This window comes from Hordeum vulgare, chromosome 2H (assembly GCF_904849725.1).
Source record: "Hordeum vulgare subsp. vulgare chromosome 2H, MorexV3_pseudomolecules_assembly, whole genome shotgun sequence".
In the NCBI taxonomy this organism is placed as follows: domain Eukaryota; kingdom Viridiplantae; phylum Streptophyta; class Magnoliopsida; order Poales; family Poaceae; genus Hordeum; species Hordeum vulgare.
Window position 1 is genome coordinate 584,576,302 of NC_058519.1, and position 15,479 is coordinate 584,591,780.

The window sequence follows — 15,479 nt, forward strand, 5'->3', positions numbered from 1 at the left end:
CAATCCTTGACCCATATGTCCTGTAAAAAAAGGGTGCCCCATTTATGTTAATTACACTCGGGTAAAATCGGAACGGACGTGTTGTTTAAACTCTTTTTTGTGTGTTCTACATAGAAAACTAGACATGATTACTCAGTATGTCTTGTGTCCTCTTTCCTCGCTGATGATTATTTACATCATGTGACTTGACATTTAAAAGAGAGCGATTTTCCCAATGCATGTGGTTTCCTAGGATCTTACAAGAAAAATAGTTTTATTACAAATTTCTCTCAAAGCACCTGGTTTCCTAGGATCTTATAAGAACACATGTTTTATTACAAATTTCTAGGTCAGAACACATTGTTGCCAAACTTTTGATGCCCTATCCAAAGCAAAAGACATGTATCCAATAGATTGCAGATCACCCATAAATGTACAAGCACTTACACAACACTGATATTCCAACATCATAGTATCACCATATTATGTTGTGGGATCTCGCAAGGTTGCACCAGTTCATATGTGCTTCTCCTTCGATGATATACACACCAAATAAAAGTTGCAGGACAAAGTTGCTTGGTCCATCTATCTCCATGTTCAAAAGCAGTTTCAAGAAATCATCTTCTCGTTGCCATCGGTCAATATAACTCGTCAACCAATTCTCCGACCAACAACGAGATGATGTCACTCTCAAGATCAGCAACTAGTAACTTCTTTTCATCATCCCCGAAACATCTCCACCGTTGGATCGGCTCAATCTCCGCCTTCACCACTGCCCAAATTGGTCTTAATGAACAATTTTGCCCATCCAACCATGCCTGGGCCGTCTCCAACAATGCCTTTCTTCGACCTAGATTTCTCGGGGTTTTATCGTCGCAAAAGAAATCAACTAGAAGCTTCTGGAAGCAGTGGATGGACCCCGAGGAGCTTGCTTCTAGGAGGTCTAGTATGCCCTGCGCTGACGCATTATCACTGTCTGCTGTGGACTCTGTTTCTGCCATGTTGTAGCTTACATCCTCCGTGGTCGTGGTAGCATCGTCCACGTCAGATATGTCTAGGTCGCCTAGCTGCTCAAATTGCCGAATTTTTTGAAGCAACTCTTGACTTGCTCCTACACAACATAAGTTTTTAATTAGCAACTGATGTATAATGATTTAAAAGATGGTGCATGATATTATGAGCTTCGTAAATAACTTGTATTATAAAAAGGGGCACTTATAAACTAACATTTGCTCCATTGGTAATGGCAGACAATATATAGACACATGGTCCATTGTTGCATGTCCGTCTTACGATAAAACTCGGTGAGCACTGAATAGTACTATGTCAATGTGAATAGTAGTATGTTAATGGGAAAACCCCATTGGATAGCAACATGGCATCATTGGCATGGCAAGTCATAACAAAACACAAGATATCCGGTCTATGCCCCATAACTATTTGGCATTGCTAGGCTGCTAGCTTAATTCTCACATTCTTTGGCTAACCAAACTCCAAATAATATAAGCCTAGGTACTCTAAGTTTGTATTGCAACATAACTTGACACGTAATAAACTCATCTAGAGCTAGCAAACCTTTTATTCATTAATAACACACTGAATAAGGGCATATCTAATGCTAGTCACCAAATGAACATAAGCAAATAGCCATCTAAAGCTCCCCCGGGATTTAAGGATGGCCTGAAGGTTTTCGGATGTCCGCACCAGTCCGTGGACATTTAAGAACTAGCGTTGAAGGCCTAAAGTGTTCTTGATAATTTCAGATTTTTTTGATGATCCACGTTGAAGATGCCCTTACTCACTACATATTGCTTTAGGTTTCTGCCCATCTCCGTGCTATATATGACACTTGACGAGCCGGTGCATGCTAAATTGTTAACTCCCAAGTATGCTCATCTAAAGAGGACAATCATAGTCGACAGCCGGTATATGCCCCTTTCGTGTTACGAAATGCTACTAATATGTGATTACTCTGGATGAGCACCAGATGGATGGTACACCTTGCATGATTACATCCACTGGCCAGCCGCTACTCGGTTGATAAGGCGATTATTCTGTCCATCATTTCGCCCCTTTCTCGCTTTTCATATTGCGTTGGAAACTTTAGAATACGACATGCTCTGTACTTTCCGATAGTGTAGGCTGCGATCGAGAATCAAGTTGTCCCCCGAGTTAACACTTGTTTAATGTGCTGATCATATACAATTCTCCACGCAACCATTATGCGTTGCTGCTCGGCCATCAACCTCACGTTTCCCCCGCTCCTTTTCTTCTTGTAGTACTGCACTACACTGTTCCTTACTTGCACGTATTTGCATCCAACGGTCTGCGCAGGAGCAATGTGCCTTGAGTTGATAAGAGGGGAGACAGGAATGGGTCACCTGATATATATTCGTGGCATGTGGTTGCCATAGCCTAATACGCCAACAGTTCGTGTGCATATATACATCGACCAGGGCATCGAACTGTACTTGATCTACATTAGTTAGGGGCCGTATCATTTGCACACGATTATTTTCTAACTAATCCGGGCTTAAGTAGGAGTACGAACCAAAAGGCGACTTTGCTGTGCTGGCGACTGCAGCACGTACGGTTAGACGGTGGAGGACGGACGAGCCGTGGTAGAAAACGTTGTGCCTGTCGATCGGTGATTACTGTCAACGATCACTACGTGATCGAGACGCCTAAGCAGCTAGCCTGATATCATCACTGTTCTAAAAAAACAAAAGCCAAAACTTAGCCTAGCCTGGTCTTACGGGCGATAAACATGTGCGAGCGCTTTGCATCAAGTGCAATTTTGCAGGGACTTGACGTAGCAGTGACAGGTTCAACGAACAGAATTCACTTCAGAACGAAGAGAAAAGAAGTGCCGAAAGCCTTACTTCGAATGTTGGCGATGCTTCGCTGGAACGTCGGCGACGCGGTCTCGTCGTCTCCATCCACGCCGTCGCCGTCGCCGTTCTCGTCCTCGTCGTCTTCATCCTGGCTGAGGAAATCCATCACCGAGACCGGGCTCAGACGCTGCTTCCGCTCCTGCTCCTGCTCCTGCTCCAAGTGTCGCGTTGCCCCGAGCCCAGCAACCTGTTAGAAGGAGGATCGCGCGATCCAATGCAAACCAACAACCAACCGGCACGAAGAACATAATTAAGCAGAAAAGGGAATGGAGACGTGAGGTGAATTCACAGGAAAAGGGTGCACTCTTACCTTTGTTTCGCTGTTACGGCGGCCGGCGAGACCTGCACCGACGTCACCCGCCTGGCCACGCTCCCGACTCCGCCCCGGCGACGAACCATCCCTCCTTCCGATGGCTGTGGTGGACGCTGAGCAGCTGGGAACCCTCCTCTCCACCGCCTCCTCGCCCCTTCTCTTCTTCCAGAAACCCATACGCAGCTTCTTCGGGAAATTCCCGGCGAGCGCGACCTCCCCCTCCCTTCCCGATGGCCGGAATAACGCGGCCCTCACCGCAGCGGATACCCTCGCCATCACGTCGCCGTTGCGCCGCGTGCTACGAAGCTCGGCGACGAGGTGGCGCGGGTAGCACCCGAAGCCGCCGCGGGAGAGCTCCGCGGTGAACTCCAGCTCAAGCCACTCCTTCAGCATCAGCGCCGGCCTCCCCTCCAACTCCATGGCTGGCACCCTGCGCTTTCTTGCACGGCTGCCCAACTGAACTGCACTCCCAGAGAATAAAATGATGTAATGTTCTGCTAGCTTGTGCCCTGATGGGCGATGGAGCAAGGAGCAAGGAGGCGAGACCTGTGTGGTCTTTGGGGGGTGGTGAACAGAGCGGCAGACGCAGACACTACAAGTAGTAATCTTTGTATATGATCTGCCGGACTGTGACACGCACGAGTTAGCCGGAGACTCGGAGTGGGATGGTTTGGGCGGTAGTGCAGTAAAATTTTGTTTGGAAGCTGGAGGTGCAGAGGATGTTTGCACTTGGCATTGTCAGGCCAGGGATTAAGAAGCGTGTCGCATCGGTTTCGGGGAGGTTGCAGCCAAAACAGTGTATGCATCGGATGCTTAGGCTGTTTTCACGCACTGTTTGTCGTGTTTGGCGGTGTCTTAATAAGAGCTTATGTGAGCAAATGGATTAGAATGACCGTGCAAAGTAGTAAAGGATAAGCTAGGGGTTAGTACTGAAAAATGATTTTGGATCAGTTGATGCGTTATCAACCGTCGGATGCAAAATTAATGGCTAGATCGTCTTCTTCAACCTCCTGTCAATGATCAGGCGTGTTTCTTATTTGTGAGTCCCACAATCATATTTCTTATTTTCTTCATGATATGTCCGATTGCTTTCATGTAATTGGTGAAGAGTAAGAGAGGGAAAGAAAAGAACGAATAAAGAAAAAGAAAAGTGGTTCGGGGTGAGGTCGCGTCCTACGTGACGGACTGACCGGGCACGTCCGGGCCGCGAGCCCTTATATCTTCTCTATATTTGATATGTATATGGTTATGAGGGTTCACGGACAGCCCGAACGTATAGGGATGATATAAGGGGTCATTAACCAGACGCGTCCACGGGCGTATGAAGGGAAGTTTGAGGTGTCCGGTTGTAGATGCTCTTAATTAGCTAAAATTATATAAAATTTTCTCTAAAATACGAGTTTTCTTTACTATACACACTTTATTAATCAATAAAACAATGTACAATTGCACACATACATGTGAAATCTAGCAGAAAGATCAAGACATGATAGATGTCGAGATAAAATTCTAGAATGAACTCCACATAAAAATATATTACAAATGAGCCCATCGGAGTCCCTGCAAACAACCAAATATGAAATTGCCATCGAACATCAATGCCGCCGAGACGCACATCGAAAGAAGAGGCAAAACACCAGCAAACCAAAATCCGGACCAGCATCATAGCCTTGTAGGCGTTGTGAGCCAAAGATCAGACCTGCATAACATGCACTTGACGATGTGACGTGTCAGTCGAGGATGTTCCCCACACTGACCTAAAATTAGATCCGACGCATCTTGTCACTATTGCCGCAAAAAAACGCCATCGTCGAACCACCAACCATGTACTAGCACTAATATGTCCCACTTATCGGCGCCGCCGTAAAAAACGGCAACCATTGGACATAGAAAGCATAGGGCCCACCGCTTTGAACCAACGGCAAGCAGACGAGGCCATCAACTTAGCGGCGCCATAGAAAAAAAAAACATCTTCATGGGAGGAATAGACTAAGGGCAACTTATTAGACACAACATTAATCTCACCAAATTGATATTATTAGACGAAGACGAAACACTAAACCTATAGAATAACAGGAAGAGAAAATGGGAGCCCACCCCTCTCCACCAGCCGCCAGAGCAGCGGAGGAAGAGGGTTGGAGGCCACCGTTCACGACGTCTAACGGCGACACCAACCATCGCCTTTGCGGACGGTTTGCTTTCATGAAAGTGAACACGTTTGAGTAGGTCCAGTTGTGTGACCGAGCGTTTAGGGGAGTTTTATCAGTTTACTAGCGCAAAGCTACAAGGCATATTTATCTTAGTGTTATTTAGTAATTAAACTGCTTCCTCCATTCGTAAATATAAGTATTTTTAGCGATTTTACCAAAGAATTATGTATGGAGCAAAATGAATGAATTTATATTTTAAAATATATCTATATACATTCGTATATAATCTTTTAATGATATATTTGAAAACTAAGAGAGTAGTACCTAACTATAGCAGTTTTCTTTGTAAGGAAATCACATCCATGCTGTCATGCACTCCTGGGCCGCTGAGAAACACTTTTCTAGGGCGAACATGCGTCCAAGCAACAAAAAATGAGCAAAAGGCTTCCAAAGCCTCGGCCTGAGTCGATGTTTTTCTTGAGGCAGGACCACCTCCGTCTGCCCATGGAACTTGCCAGAGGAATCCGAACTCGCCGTGGCAAATCCTGCGTCTCGCTTGGCACGCAAAGCGCAGAGCGCGCTGAGTGGAGCTCCGTGCCGGGCAGAGCTGGCTTCTTGTACCGGCCCAAAAAATTTAGGGACAAGTGCCGGCCGGCGGGTTCAAATACGGCTGAAACGTCCGGCCCGATCGCCCCACCGCTCTACGTGGCCGGCGGTGCTTGGTTGGGCGATAGGGGCGCTCGCGTGCGGCGGAAGCCGCGCGCTGGGGCATGGAGATCTGCGGTGAGGGTATATGTGCGCGGACGAGGTGGGTGGGCGCGCTCCGCGCGTGGCGGTGGAGTCCGGGGCCGGCACCCTACGGACTCACCTGCCCGTGTTGAACTCCCCAGGATTCCCTTCTTGGCTCGATTCGTATGAGCCGGGGCTGGCTAGCTCAGCCAGGCTTAATGGAACCTGTTTGAAGAAAAACAGGTTAAAAGTCAACATCTATATTTTGTTTGGTTGTTCACATATACGCCTTTCACATTAAAAAATAATTTTGGCATAATGTTTGTCACATAACTAATCGGGTTTTGATTGTATATAGGTGGGATATGATTAAAAACTAGCATTTACATTTAACATACATCGTGCCTTGTGGCTGTAGCGGACGGTGACCGCGACGCCGTGTCCGACACGATGAGCATGGAGTTTCGGACAAGCGTTCTTTTCGGCGCCGTGGCGAACTAGTTGCTAGCGGCACCATGCATAGAGAGACCATGTGAAGGAGCGCTGAAACAGAGGACGGAGGAGCAGAAATGGAATGCGTGTCGGACCATGACGACTGTGATGGAAGGTGGCCGTTGCTCTGCGTCCGACACAACGAGCACAAAGTCATGCTCAAGCGACCACGTCAGTGGCGCACCGAACTAGTTGCTAGCATCCCGTCGTACAAAAAGTCTGTGTGGAGGAGCGCTGAGGCAAATGATGGAAAAAGAGAAATGCAGCGTGTGTTGAACTATGACGACTGTGGTGGACGGTGGCTGTGACACTGCGTCTGATACAATGAGCTTGGAGTCGTACACGAGTAACCCCGTCTGCCACGCGGCGAACTAGTTGCTAGCCTCGTCACTATAGAGAAAGTTTGCACAAACATTGATGACGCAGGAGGAGAAACGCAGTGCTCGCGCCATGGCAGCATCTGTGCAATAGGTCGAGAGAGAGGATGCTGAGATAACCGACGCCGGAAACGACTCCAGCGTAGTAGGACACGGGCAACGAGATCAAGAGGAACGACACCCGTATCAAAAGGGGTCAAAGGAGGACTCTCAGGCGGAGGGTAGAGAAGAAGAAATACAGTTTACGGGTCCATGACGGATCAAAGAGAAAAGACCAAGATGAACAATCATCGAAACAAGAAACTTGCAACACGAATATTATGTGGAACTGCGAAACGAAGCTATCGGTAAAAGCAAATTTCAAATGAACGATAGATGACAGTATGAAATAGCTCCGAACATGAACATGACATTAGGCACTTACGATTGACGGAACTACTAATCTGTCGTAAAAATGAAATCGTAACATCGATGTGCATCTTTCTTTTAGAGCATACCTCGAATCGTTGTATAGATTACAAGAAAGAAGGAAAAAAGGAAACTAGGGAGAAGCTTAGTGAAGATAGAAGAAGACCCACATTCCCGTCCCTTCAAACCCCTCTTGTGTGCAAGGAGACCACCGTGTGCATTTATTGTGCATCGTTTGGGTCTAGCTCTCAGAAAACTATTGATTCGACAGTACCTCGCGGCTGTGGCTCGAAACTGTTTTAAAGTTCATGTGATGCAAGCTTAATAATGTATACGAACAATCAAATAGATAATTAAACCTAATGCAGTCAACCAAACACATCTCTAGTATACTGAAGTGCTCACCCGTGCTTTATAGGATTCCATCGGTAGTAGCCTAGCCTGCCCGTGTGCTTTGGCTATGTCTTTGCACGGGAAAGTTCGATTTTGTGCTTGGCCTTTGACATTTTGTACATTTAAAAAAAATTGTTTGAATTTCTTATCACATGTGTACAATATGTAGTGTTTTATTGATTCTAAAAACCTAAATGCTAACGCTCATACACGTGGCACGAGACAACATAATTCACACGCCTCTATAACCATTCATCTTGCAACATCAAACATATGATATTAATATTATTTTTTTGGTTTTTTAGACTTAAAAATGTTTTATCTCTTAAAATACAAAATTCAATTAAAATCCGTTTTCACCATTAAATTCGTCTCGACGAGATCTTTAAAACTAGATCTCATATTGATATGTTTTGACGACTTTTTTTAGACTACAAGTTACCACATGTTTACACTGAAGTTGTCATAAGGTTTACAATAAAGTTGTCACGACATGTTTAATACAATTTTTCTTCTAGATTTAAAGCTACCATTGTATTTCAACAACTTTTCGCTGCAATTTTTATTAATTGTCCATGGCAAATTTTAGTAATTAACAACGAAAAATTTAATTCATGGATCATAGCAACTTTTGGTAATTCATCATGGTAATTGAGTTTATAGATCATAGCAATTTTAGTATTTTGACCATGAAGATTCTAGTATTTTGAACATGAAAAACATTTTTTGTATGAACCATGCAAATTTTAGTGCATGTATGATGGCAAATTTAAATAATTCATCATGGCAATTTTAGTTTATTGTTCATGGCAAATTTGAGCGAGTGACCATGCCTTTTTAAAATAACTGATGATATTTTATTTTTTTTACTTATGAACCTTTTCCAAATTATGTCATGGATCATGGCAAATTTTGGTAATTCATCGTGGCAAGTTTAATTTGTTAATTTTCTTTTCTATAACATGTCAAAGTTTCTTTGAAACATAGAAAAAAAAAGTAGTTGAAATATATCATGACAACTTTAATGTAATCATAATGGCAATTTATGTGCAATAGACACGACAACTTTTAACCTAAAAAAGTCATTGAAACATATCAATATGAGATCTAGTTTCGAAGATCTCGTCGCGCGGATTTAATGGTGAAAATGATTTTTCAATCAAATTTATTATTTAAGATATAAAGCATTTTAAAAACTAAAAAGACAAAAAAATCTTGTTGACATCATCGGTTTCGTCACTTGTGCATGCATGCGGTGACCTCGCGCAACCTTTGATAATTGAGCGTGTGGGCTGTTATTCTTCTACTACACGTGTGGGCGTTATCATCACCCAAAAAGGTTTTCTTTTATTGATTCTTAAAAGAAAGTACTTTCTTTTTATGGACACCTATGTTCGACATGAAGAACTTCCATGCCGAGCGAAAGTTTAGTACCGCAGATCGACCCTATGAAAGATTTCGTTCGGCATGAGACCCCACAGGCCGAAGCCCTGAACGCCTCCCAATGGTTGTCCTTCTCCTTAAAATACAGAAAGGGAAACAAATAACACATTATAACGAAGCAAATGAAAATGCTCTGATTTTTTATCGTTTTCTATTGGAGAACCAACGTTTGAAGGCGGAGCTCCATGGAGCTCGAAATTTTCGAAAAAATCAAAATTGAAACTTTTTGGTTCCAAAAATTTACGAAAACAAGAATGAAAGTAAAGAAGGATGTGATGTGTATGTGTGTAAATTTTTAGGATGAAATACCTTGAAATACGATCAATACAAAAAAAGACAAATCCATGGCCTCGACATGAATAGTATCATGTGTTAAAAAGCCCCGGATTTGTCTTTTTTGTACAAGCCTCATTTCAACGTATTTTTTTCTACAATTTTTCACACATGTGTGTTACACCCTCACTTATCTCTGTATTTTTTAGAATTTTTTGAAATGTAAAAATATGAATTTTCATGAATTCTGGATCTAAATTTAAAGGCCACCAAGGAGGCCGAGCTCCAAAAGTAATTTCGTTTCTACTGTGATAAATTAAATCAAAGTTTTTGATGTGTTACAAAAGTTTAACATCAACTATGCCAGGTTAAGAATTAAGTTTTGCCATGGTCTACGTAAGTTGAATTTTATCATGACAAACTAAACAATTAATTGCCATATATTGGACAAAAATAATTTTTTGACATGTATGTAAAAGTAAATTGCCACGGAAATACAGATATTTTTTTCCATGGCAATAAATTTGAAATTGCCAAGGAAAATGAAACATAAAAATTGCCATGGCTATAAAAGTTAAAATTTGCCATGGCAATATAGGGAAATTTCCCATGTAAATGAAGCTCAAATTTCCATGGCAAAATAATAGAAAACTAAATTTAATTTGCCATGATCAACTAAAAAGTAAAATTTTGACAAATATGTAAAAGTAATACTCCCATGACAGCATAGATAATTTTGCCATTCCAAATAAATGTAAAGTTGCCATGGAAAAAGGTTAAATTTGCCATGAAAATTTAGGTAAAATTGCCATGTCAATGAAGGTCAATTTTCCATGGCAAAAAAGAAAGTAAATTTAATTAGCCATGATCGACTAAAAAGTAAAAAACAACAACATAGAAAGTTGCCATGAAAGCATACATAAATTTGCCATAGCAAAATAAATACAAAGTTAAAACTTGCCATGGAAAAAACATAGAAGTATAGATTGCCATGGCAATACAATCTAAAATTTACCATGGCGATATAGGTAAATTTGCCATGTCAATTAACGCGAGTTTGACATGGCGAAAAAGAAAAGTAAATTGAATTAGCGATGATCAACTAAAAGTACAAATTCGACATTGTATGTGAGAGTAAAATTGCAATGTCAGTATAGATAATTATGCCATGGCCAAAAAATGTAAATTTTCCATGGAAAAAATAGAAATTTCCATGGCAATAAAAGTTAAAAATTTCCATGGCAATTTAGATAAACTTGTCATGTCAATGAAGAGATAAGTTGCCATGGAAAGTAGAACAATAAGTATTTCCATGCCAATAATATAAAAAAATGAAATGCTAAAAACTAGGAATAATGATGTTCTTAAAAAGGTAAAAAGTCGATGATCAATTTTTGTGCACAGATCACATCTAAGTTTCAAAAAAATTGCAATCGAAAATGATTGCAAAATGTATATATCATAACGGAATGCATATTTTGGGCGTACGATTCACAAAACAATGTTTATAGAATTTGTTAATAGTATGGCAAAAGTTTCATATGTGGTCACATAGAAAATTCGTAAAAAAAATGGTTTTTTACAAAAAGCATGGCCAAAAGCATTGTTAAGGAAATCGGTAAGTGGCAGCTACTTGGTTGGCTTGGGAGTCCCAATTAATCAATGAATCATCCTTTTAACTTGATTAATAGGTCAGACATTAAACTGTAGATTAAAGAGGAACCTCCGGAAATATTCTAAGTTTTTTATGTATTGTACCCTACTCTCATGTTGTTAGCTATGTAATATACCAAAAAATAATATTGTTTGAACAAATCCTAGCTACCGAGGAGCAATAGGAGGATGGGAGAGGTTACATGCCAAAAAATTGGATTTTGTTTGTCTCAAAGTTAATAGGCCAACAACGAGTAATCTTCCTGACAACCGATTATTCGGCCTCACATGGTAGTTAATCTGCACGACAAGCCATTTAATCGGCCTCAGAAGTTAGTGCGATGAATAGATGCTATTCGAATCGGTCATCCAACGAGTAGCGATTAACTGATTAACTGATTAATCGGATGAATTTTTTAAGAGTGGCAAAAGGTGTATAAAAATTTGAAATGTACACATGGCGATCCTAGGAAGTTTAAAACTTGTCATATGGCAAAATTGTACATTCTTGTACATGGCGAATTTAGACATATTTTGGTGTAACAAAAAACATGACAACAATTTTCATGCAACTAAGATACAATTCTACAATATCTTTTGATTTGCCATGATTGTAATCAATTTTTGCAATAGGCCTAAAATGTCAAAAGTGGTAGAAACTCGCAGGCTCCGAACGACGAGTAGGCGGGTTACATACACAGGTTATATCCCCGACAAGTTGGCTCAGGAAATCGATAGTGGAGTTGATACCTCAAGTATGGGGCTCAATTGCGAATGATTGTGAGGAGGAGTATTGAGACTCATACCCGATTCGTTAGATAAGGAAGGATGTGTACCTCCTGTCACAGATCTATTGACTGCCAGTCCAATCTAAACAGACCCCTGGCTTGCTGTTGTGCAACCTCTAGAATGACAACTTCTTCTGCTGCTTGCGCGAGAGCTTCCCAAGAGCGTGTCGAGCTCGTTCCCATGGCAGCAAATCAGAGTCGGACTCGAGGAACACCAATTTCATCAATGCGGGGATTCTCTACAGCTAATCTGGATTATCACAAACCCACGGGGGACAAAAATTTCGTCCAAATCGAAGGCTCTGGTACCAACTGTCAGGATCACAGAAGGGTTCCAATGATCTGTGAACTCACGATGTAGCAATTTCGGTAAAACAACTTATGAAATTGATAAAAGGAAGCTACTTTGGGAGGAGGAACTAGAACAACAAGGTAAAGTGTAGCCGGCGGCGCCATGAAAAAATGGTAGAACTAGGATTTATTTCTCATGTCGTGTCGCCCATCCACCTACTCTCCGGCTTATATTCCAAGCTAGGAGCCATGGCAAAGTTTTTTTAACAATTCAAAATTTATTCCTCAAATAATAGCCACATCGTTTACAATGTGAGGAAGAATGAAATGAGGGAAATCTCCTTCTCAAGACTCTGATAAATGAGTACTATAACAATACTTAGCTAGACTATCTCCAACTAGGTTTGCATCTCTATTACAGTGTATGAAGAAAATCTCTGAAAACTCCAAACATAAAATAGTGGCCTGAGTGATAATAGTAACATCGGGTCCTATATATACCTTCGGGCTTTCCATTGCCGCGAGAGCATTCATACTATCACTCTCGACGATAACCTTAATGCATCCAATATTAGAAGCAAGTAGAAGCCGCAATGGATATCCAATATTAGAAGAAGTAGAAGCTAGGAGCCACGGCAAAGTTAACTTCATTACAAAGGCACTCAGTGACTGTTTATAGCTGAATTAAGAACTAACACTAAAATATCAAGTCAAAATCCTCCTCAATCCCCTTCAATCCTCTTCAATTCCCTTGTGGTGGGGATTAACCGAATAAGCCCTGAAGCGGTTTCCACGCATCTAGGCCGTCGCTTGACTTAAGGAGGAGTTGCAGTGTCTAACTCAAGATAGCTCGTGTCCTGACAGGCTGTCGGACTTGGTAAAATGCTTGAGTTTGACAAGCGATTGGGCCATCCAATTTTGATCCTGATGTTTCTGTCTCGAGTTGGAAGCAATGTGGAGCATGGACAGCTCATGTCTTTCCGCTGTTTTTTCTTTGCCAGTGTCTTTCTCCGCTGGTTGCATCTGCATCCCGGAATGCAACCTGAAAAACTCCTCTCGAAACTTCTGCGACAGTGCAAGAGCCTGTTCCTGTGACCGAGTTATCTCAAAGCAGGAAACGTATGAATCAGTCGAGTAAAGTCTTGAATTCAGAGTGCCAAGATCTCTGGCGCTAAGTGTTTGTTGACCAACATTGCCTGTCCAACGGCAACGTGTAAATGGACGCGCCCTTTTAAGTCGTAATGCGGACTCGTGTGCTCACTATCAATGACATTTTCATCAGAATAGCAGGAAAACATCACACACCATCACACCACAAGTACAGGTTTGTCCTGGATGACCATAATAAGATGTATGTACAGTGAGTCGTGAACGCCAGGGTCGGGCCGGCTATGGTGCGCGCCATCAGTAGTTCCACAGGCTGATCTCGCAGTCGTAGTCCTCCTCGATCCACGTCGACGGCCACGCCATTGGTGGTGGCTCGATGAGCATGCCGTGCGCCATGTCAAGATAGCCCTGCATTTCGGATTCTAACCCGTCCATGGGGTAGTAAGGAGAGTCTGCGACGAGCTCGGCGTTTCCCAAGGCCACCGGCGGAGCAGTCGCTGCCGCCACGGTAGCTGCATTGCGCTGCCCAGGCGCCGGGCGGAACAGTTCGGCCGCTTCGACAGCGGCTCGTCGTATCTCGTCGTGGCCCGCCCCCTGCGGTGGCACGGGGAGCCTCCGCGGCGAGTCCGCGAAGTTGAGGCACGCGGCGCGGCCGCGGAGCGCCATGGCGGCGACGTCGTGCGCGCGCGCCGCCATCTCGGCGGTGTCGAAGGTGCCGAGCCATAGCCTCTGCTTCCCTTGCGGCTCGCGCACCTCGCAGACCCACCGCCCGGGGTTCCTGCTGCGCACCCCCTTGTACACCGGGTGCCTCGTCTCCCTGACCTTGGTCCTCCCGGCCCGCCGCTTGGGCGGCGCCGACGACACCGTCATGTACGAGCCCTCCTCCCCGTCGCCGGCCGCCGGGGACTGCGTTCCCGACGACGAGTAGCCGCTGCCGCAGCACGCCCACTCCATCAGTCCGTTGGAGATTGTTTTTCCGTTACTTTTTGCATGCCTGCCTTGGTACGAGTTTGGGAGGGAAGATATCCGGCGGCTATTTATATAGCTACGCATATGGACGGGAGGCGGAGGAACGCGTGCGGCGCGCTGCTGCAAACGCGGGGTGACACTAGGAGCCAGCCGGAGTGAAGTGAAGCGCGATGTGCGACCCGGCGGTTGGTTAGGTGGGGTGCGTTTCAGCTACTTGTCAGACCAGCTGGAGATTGCACGGAAGGCGACGGTGACGCCCGCGACGCGCTGCAATGGGCCATCTCGGCTTGTGGCCTGCTGGGCTTTTCTCTTCTATTCGTTTCTGGGTTTGGAGCTGCTACACTATTTGAGGAGTTGTGATGTGGATGTGTCACTCACGTGTGCTGAGAGAAACCGCACGGTGAGGGACTGCGATACATCTCGAAGAGAAAAAGGGTTAGGGGCTGCGATGCTTTCTCCAAACTTGAGCTGGCATTAAAGTGGCTGATGCGGACTTGTGTAAGTTGGAGAGTGCGCGTGCCCCTCGGTGGAATTTGCGGTTTTCAGTTGAGGAGACAAGGACGACGTGACGCCATTTTCAGCTGGTTACAAAAATATCCTTAACAAGTGCATGCCCCGCTTTTGAGGGATAGAGCAACTCTTGTGTGGACTGGGTCTCACGCGCACGTAACTGTCAAGAGAAAATGGATACAGCTGAGCTGCACTTCCGCTGCTCGGGGAAACAGACGGTGGCTTCGGTGAGTTTAACGTCGCACCTGACCTCGCATGCTGGTTGCCTGGAGTATTTCGGGACGGAACGCACATCACACAGGACCCGTATTAGTTGTAAGTACTCCATACACGGGACCTGAGTAGCAGTACTGGACTACTAGTATCATTGGCCTTGATTCTACTACTGCCCACGTTTTCAGAGAGGCCTGAACTGGTCGGCCTCGATTTGTTATTGAGGCCATGCACCTCTTCGGCTTGGAGATGGGCATGTCAGTTTGTACGACGCGCCTGACTAGGAGCGCCAGGACTGATGGCCGGCTACTAGTGGTAGGTGGCACGAGAGCATCAAAAATAGCGGTGGCTTCGGTTTGAAAACTTCTGGATTTCAATGCGTGGATTCAAGACGGCAGTGCAGGAAGCTTGAACAAAGACAACTGATCATGTTGAGCCCTACCACATTTTATATCACAAACTGCACAAAACAGCCCACATGCTAAAATGTTGGAGCA

The 15,479-nt window shown here is 44.1% G+C and overlaps 3 protein-coding genes across 3 annotated transcripts; 1 reads left to right on the top strand and 2 right to left on the bottom strand.

The window, feature by feature from the left end:
- Positions 1–368: 368 nt before the first annotated feature.
- Positions 369–3,705, bottom strand: LOC123430636. Its single transcript, XM_045114491.1, has 3 exons — positions 3,184–3,705; positions 2,862–3,024; positions 369–1,090 (listed from the first exon to the last, which is right to left on the bottom strand). The coding sequence occupies exons 1-3, from the start codon at positions 3,604–3,606 to the stop codon at positions 618–620; spliced, it is 1,059 nt and encodes a 352-aa protein (XP_044970426.1). The 5' UTR covers positions 3,607–3,705; the 3' UTR covers positions 369–617.
- A 2,053-nt stretch (positions 3,706–5,758) lies between these two features.
- Positions 5,759–6,374, top strand: LOC123430637. Its single transcript, XM_045114492.1, has one exon. The coding sequence runs from the start codon at positions 5,769–5,771 to the stop codon at positions 6,252–6,254; it is 486 nt and encodes a 161-aa protein (XP_044970427.1). The 5' UTR covers positions 5,759–5,768; the 3' UTR covers positions 6,255–6,374.
- Positions 6,375–13,437: 7,063 nt separating this feature from the next.
- Positions 13,438–14,308, bottom strand: LOC123430638 (dehydration-responsive element-binding protein 1E-like). The gene has a single exon (XM_045114493.1). The coding sequence runs from the start codon at positions 14,242–14,244 to the stop codon at positions 13,588–13,590; it is 657 nt and encodes a 218-aa protein (XP_044970428.1). The 5' UTR covers positions 14,245–14,308; the 3' UTR covers positions 13,438–13,587.
- Positions 14,309–15,479: the final 1,171 nt, after the last annotated feature.

Coding starts and splice junctions, on each gene's coding strand:
- LOC123430636 (XM_045114491.1), bottom strand. CDS start 3,606: ATGGAGTTGGAGGGGAGGCCGGCGCTGATGCTGAAGGAGTGGCTTGAG. Junction 3,025..3,183: donor GCCGTAACAGCGAAACAAAG/GTAAGAGTGCAC, acceptor CACTTGGAGCAG/GAGCAGGAGCAGGAGCGGAA. Junction 1,091..2,861: donor AAGCATCGCCAACATTCGAA/GTAAGGCTTTCG, acceptor TATGTTGTGTAG/GAGCAAGTCAAGAGTTGCTT.
- LOC123430637 (XM_045114492.1), top strand. CDS start 5,769: ATGAGCAAAAGGCTTCCAAAGCCTCGGCCTGAGTCGATGTTTTTCTTG.
- LOC123430638 (XM_045114493.1), bottom strand. CDS start 14,244: ATGGAGTGGGCGTGCTGCGGCAGCGGCTACTCGTCGTCGGGAACGCAG.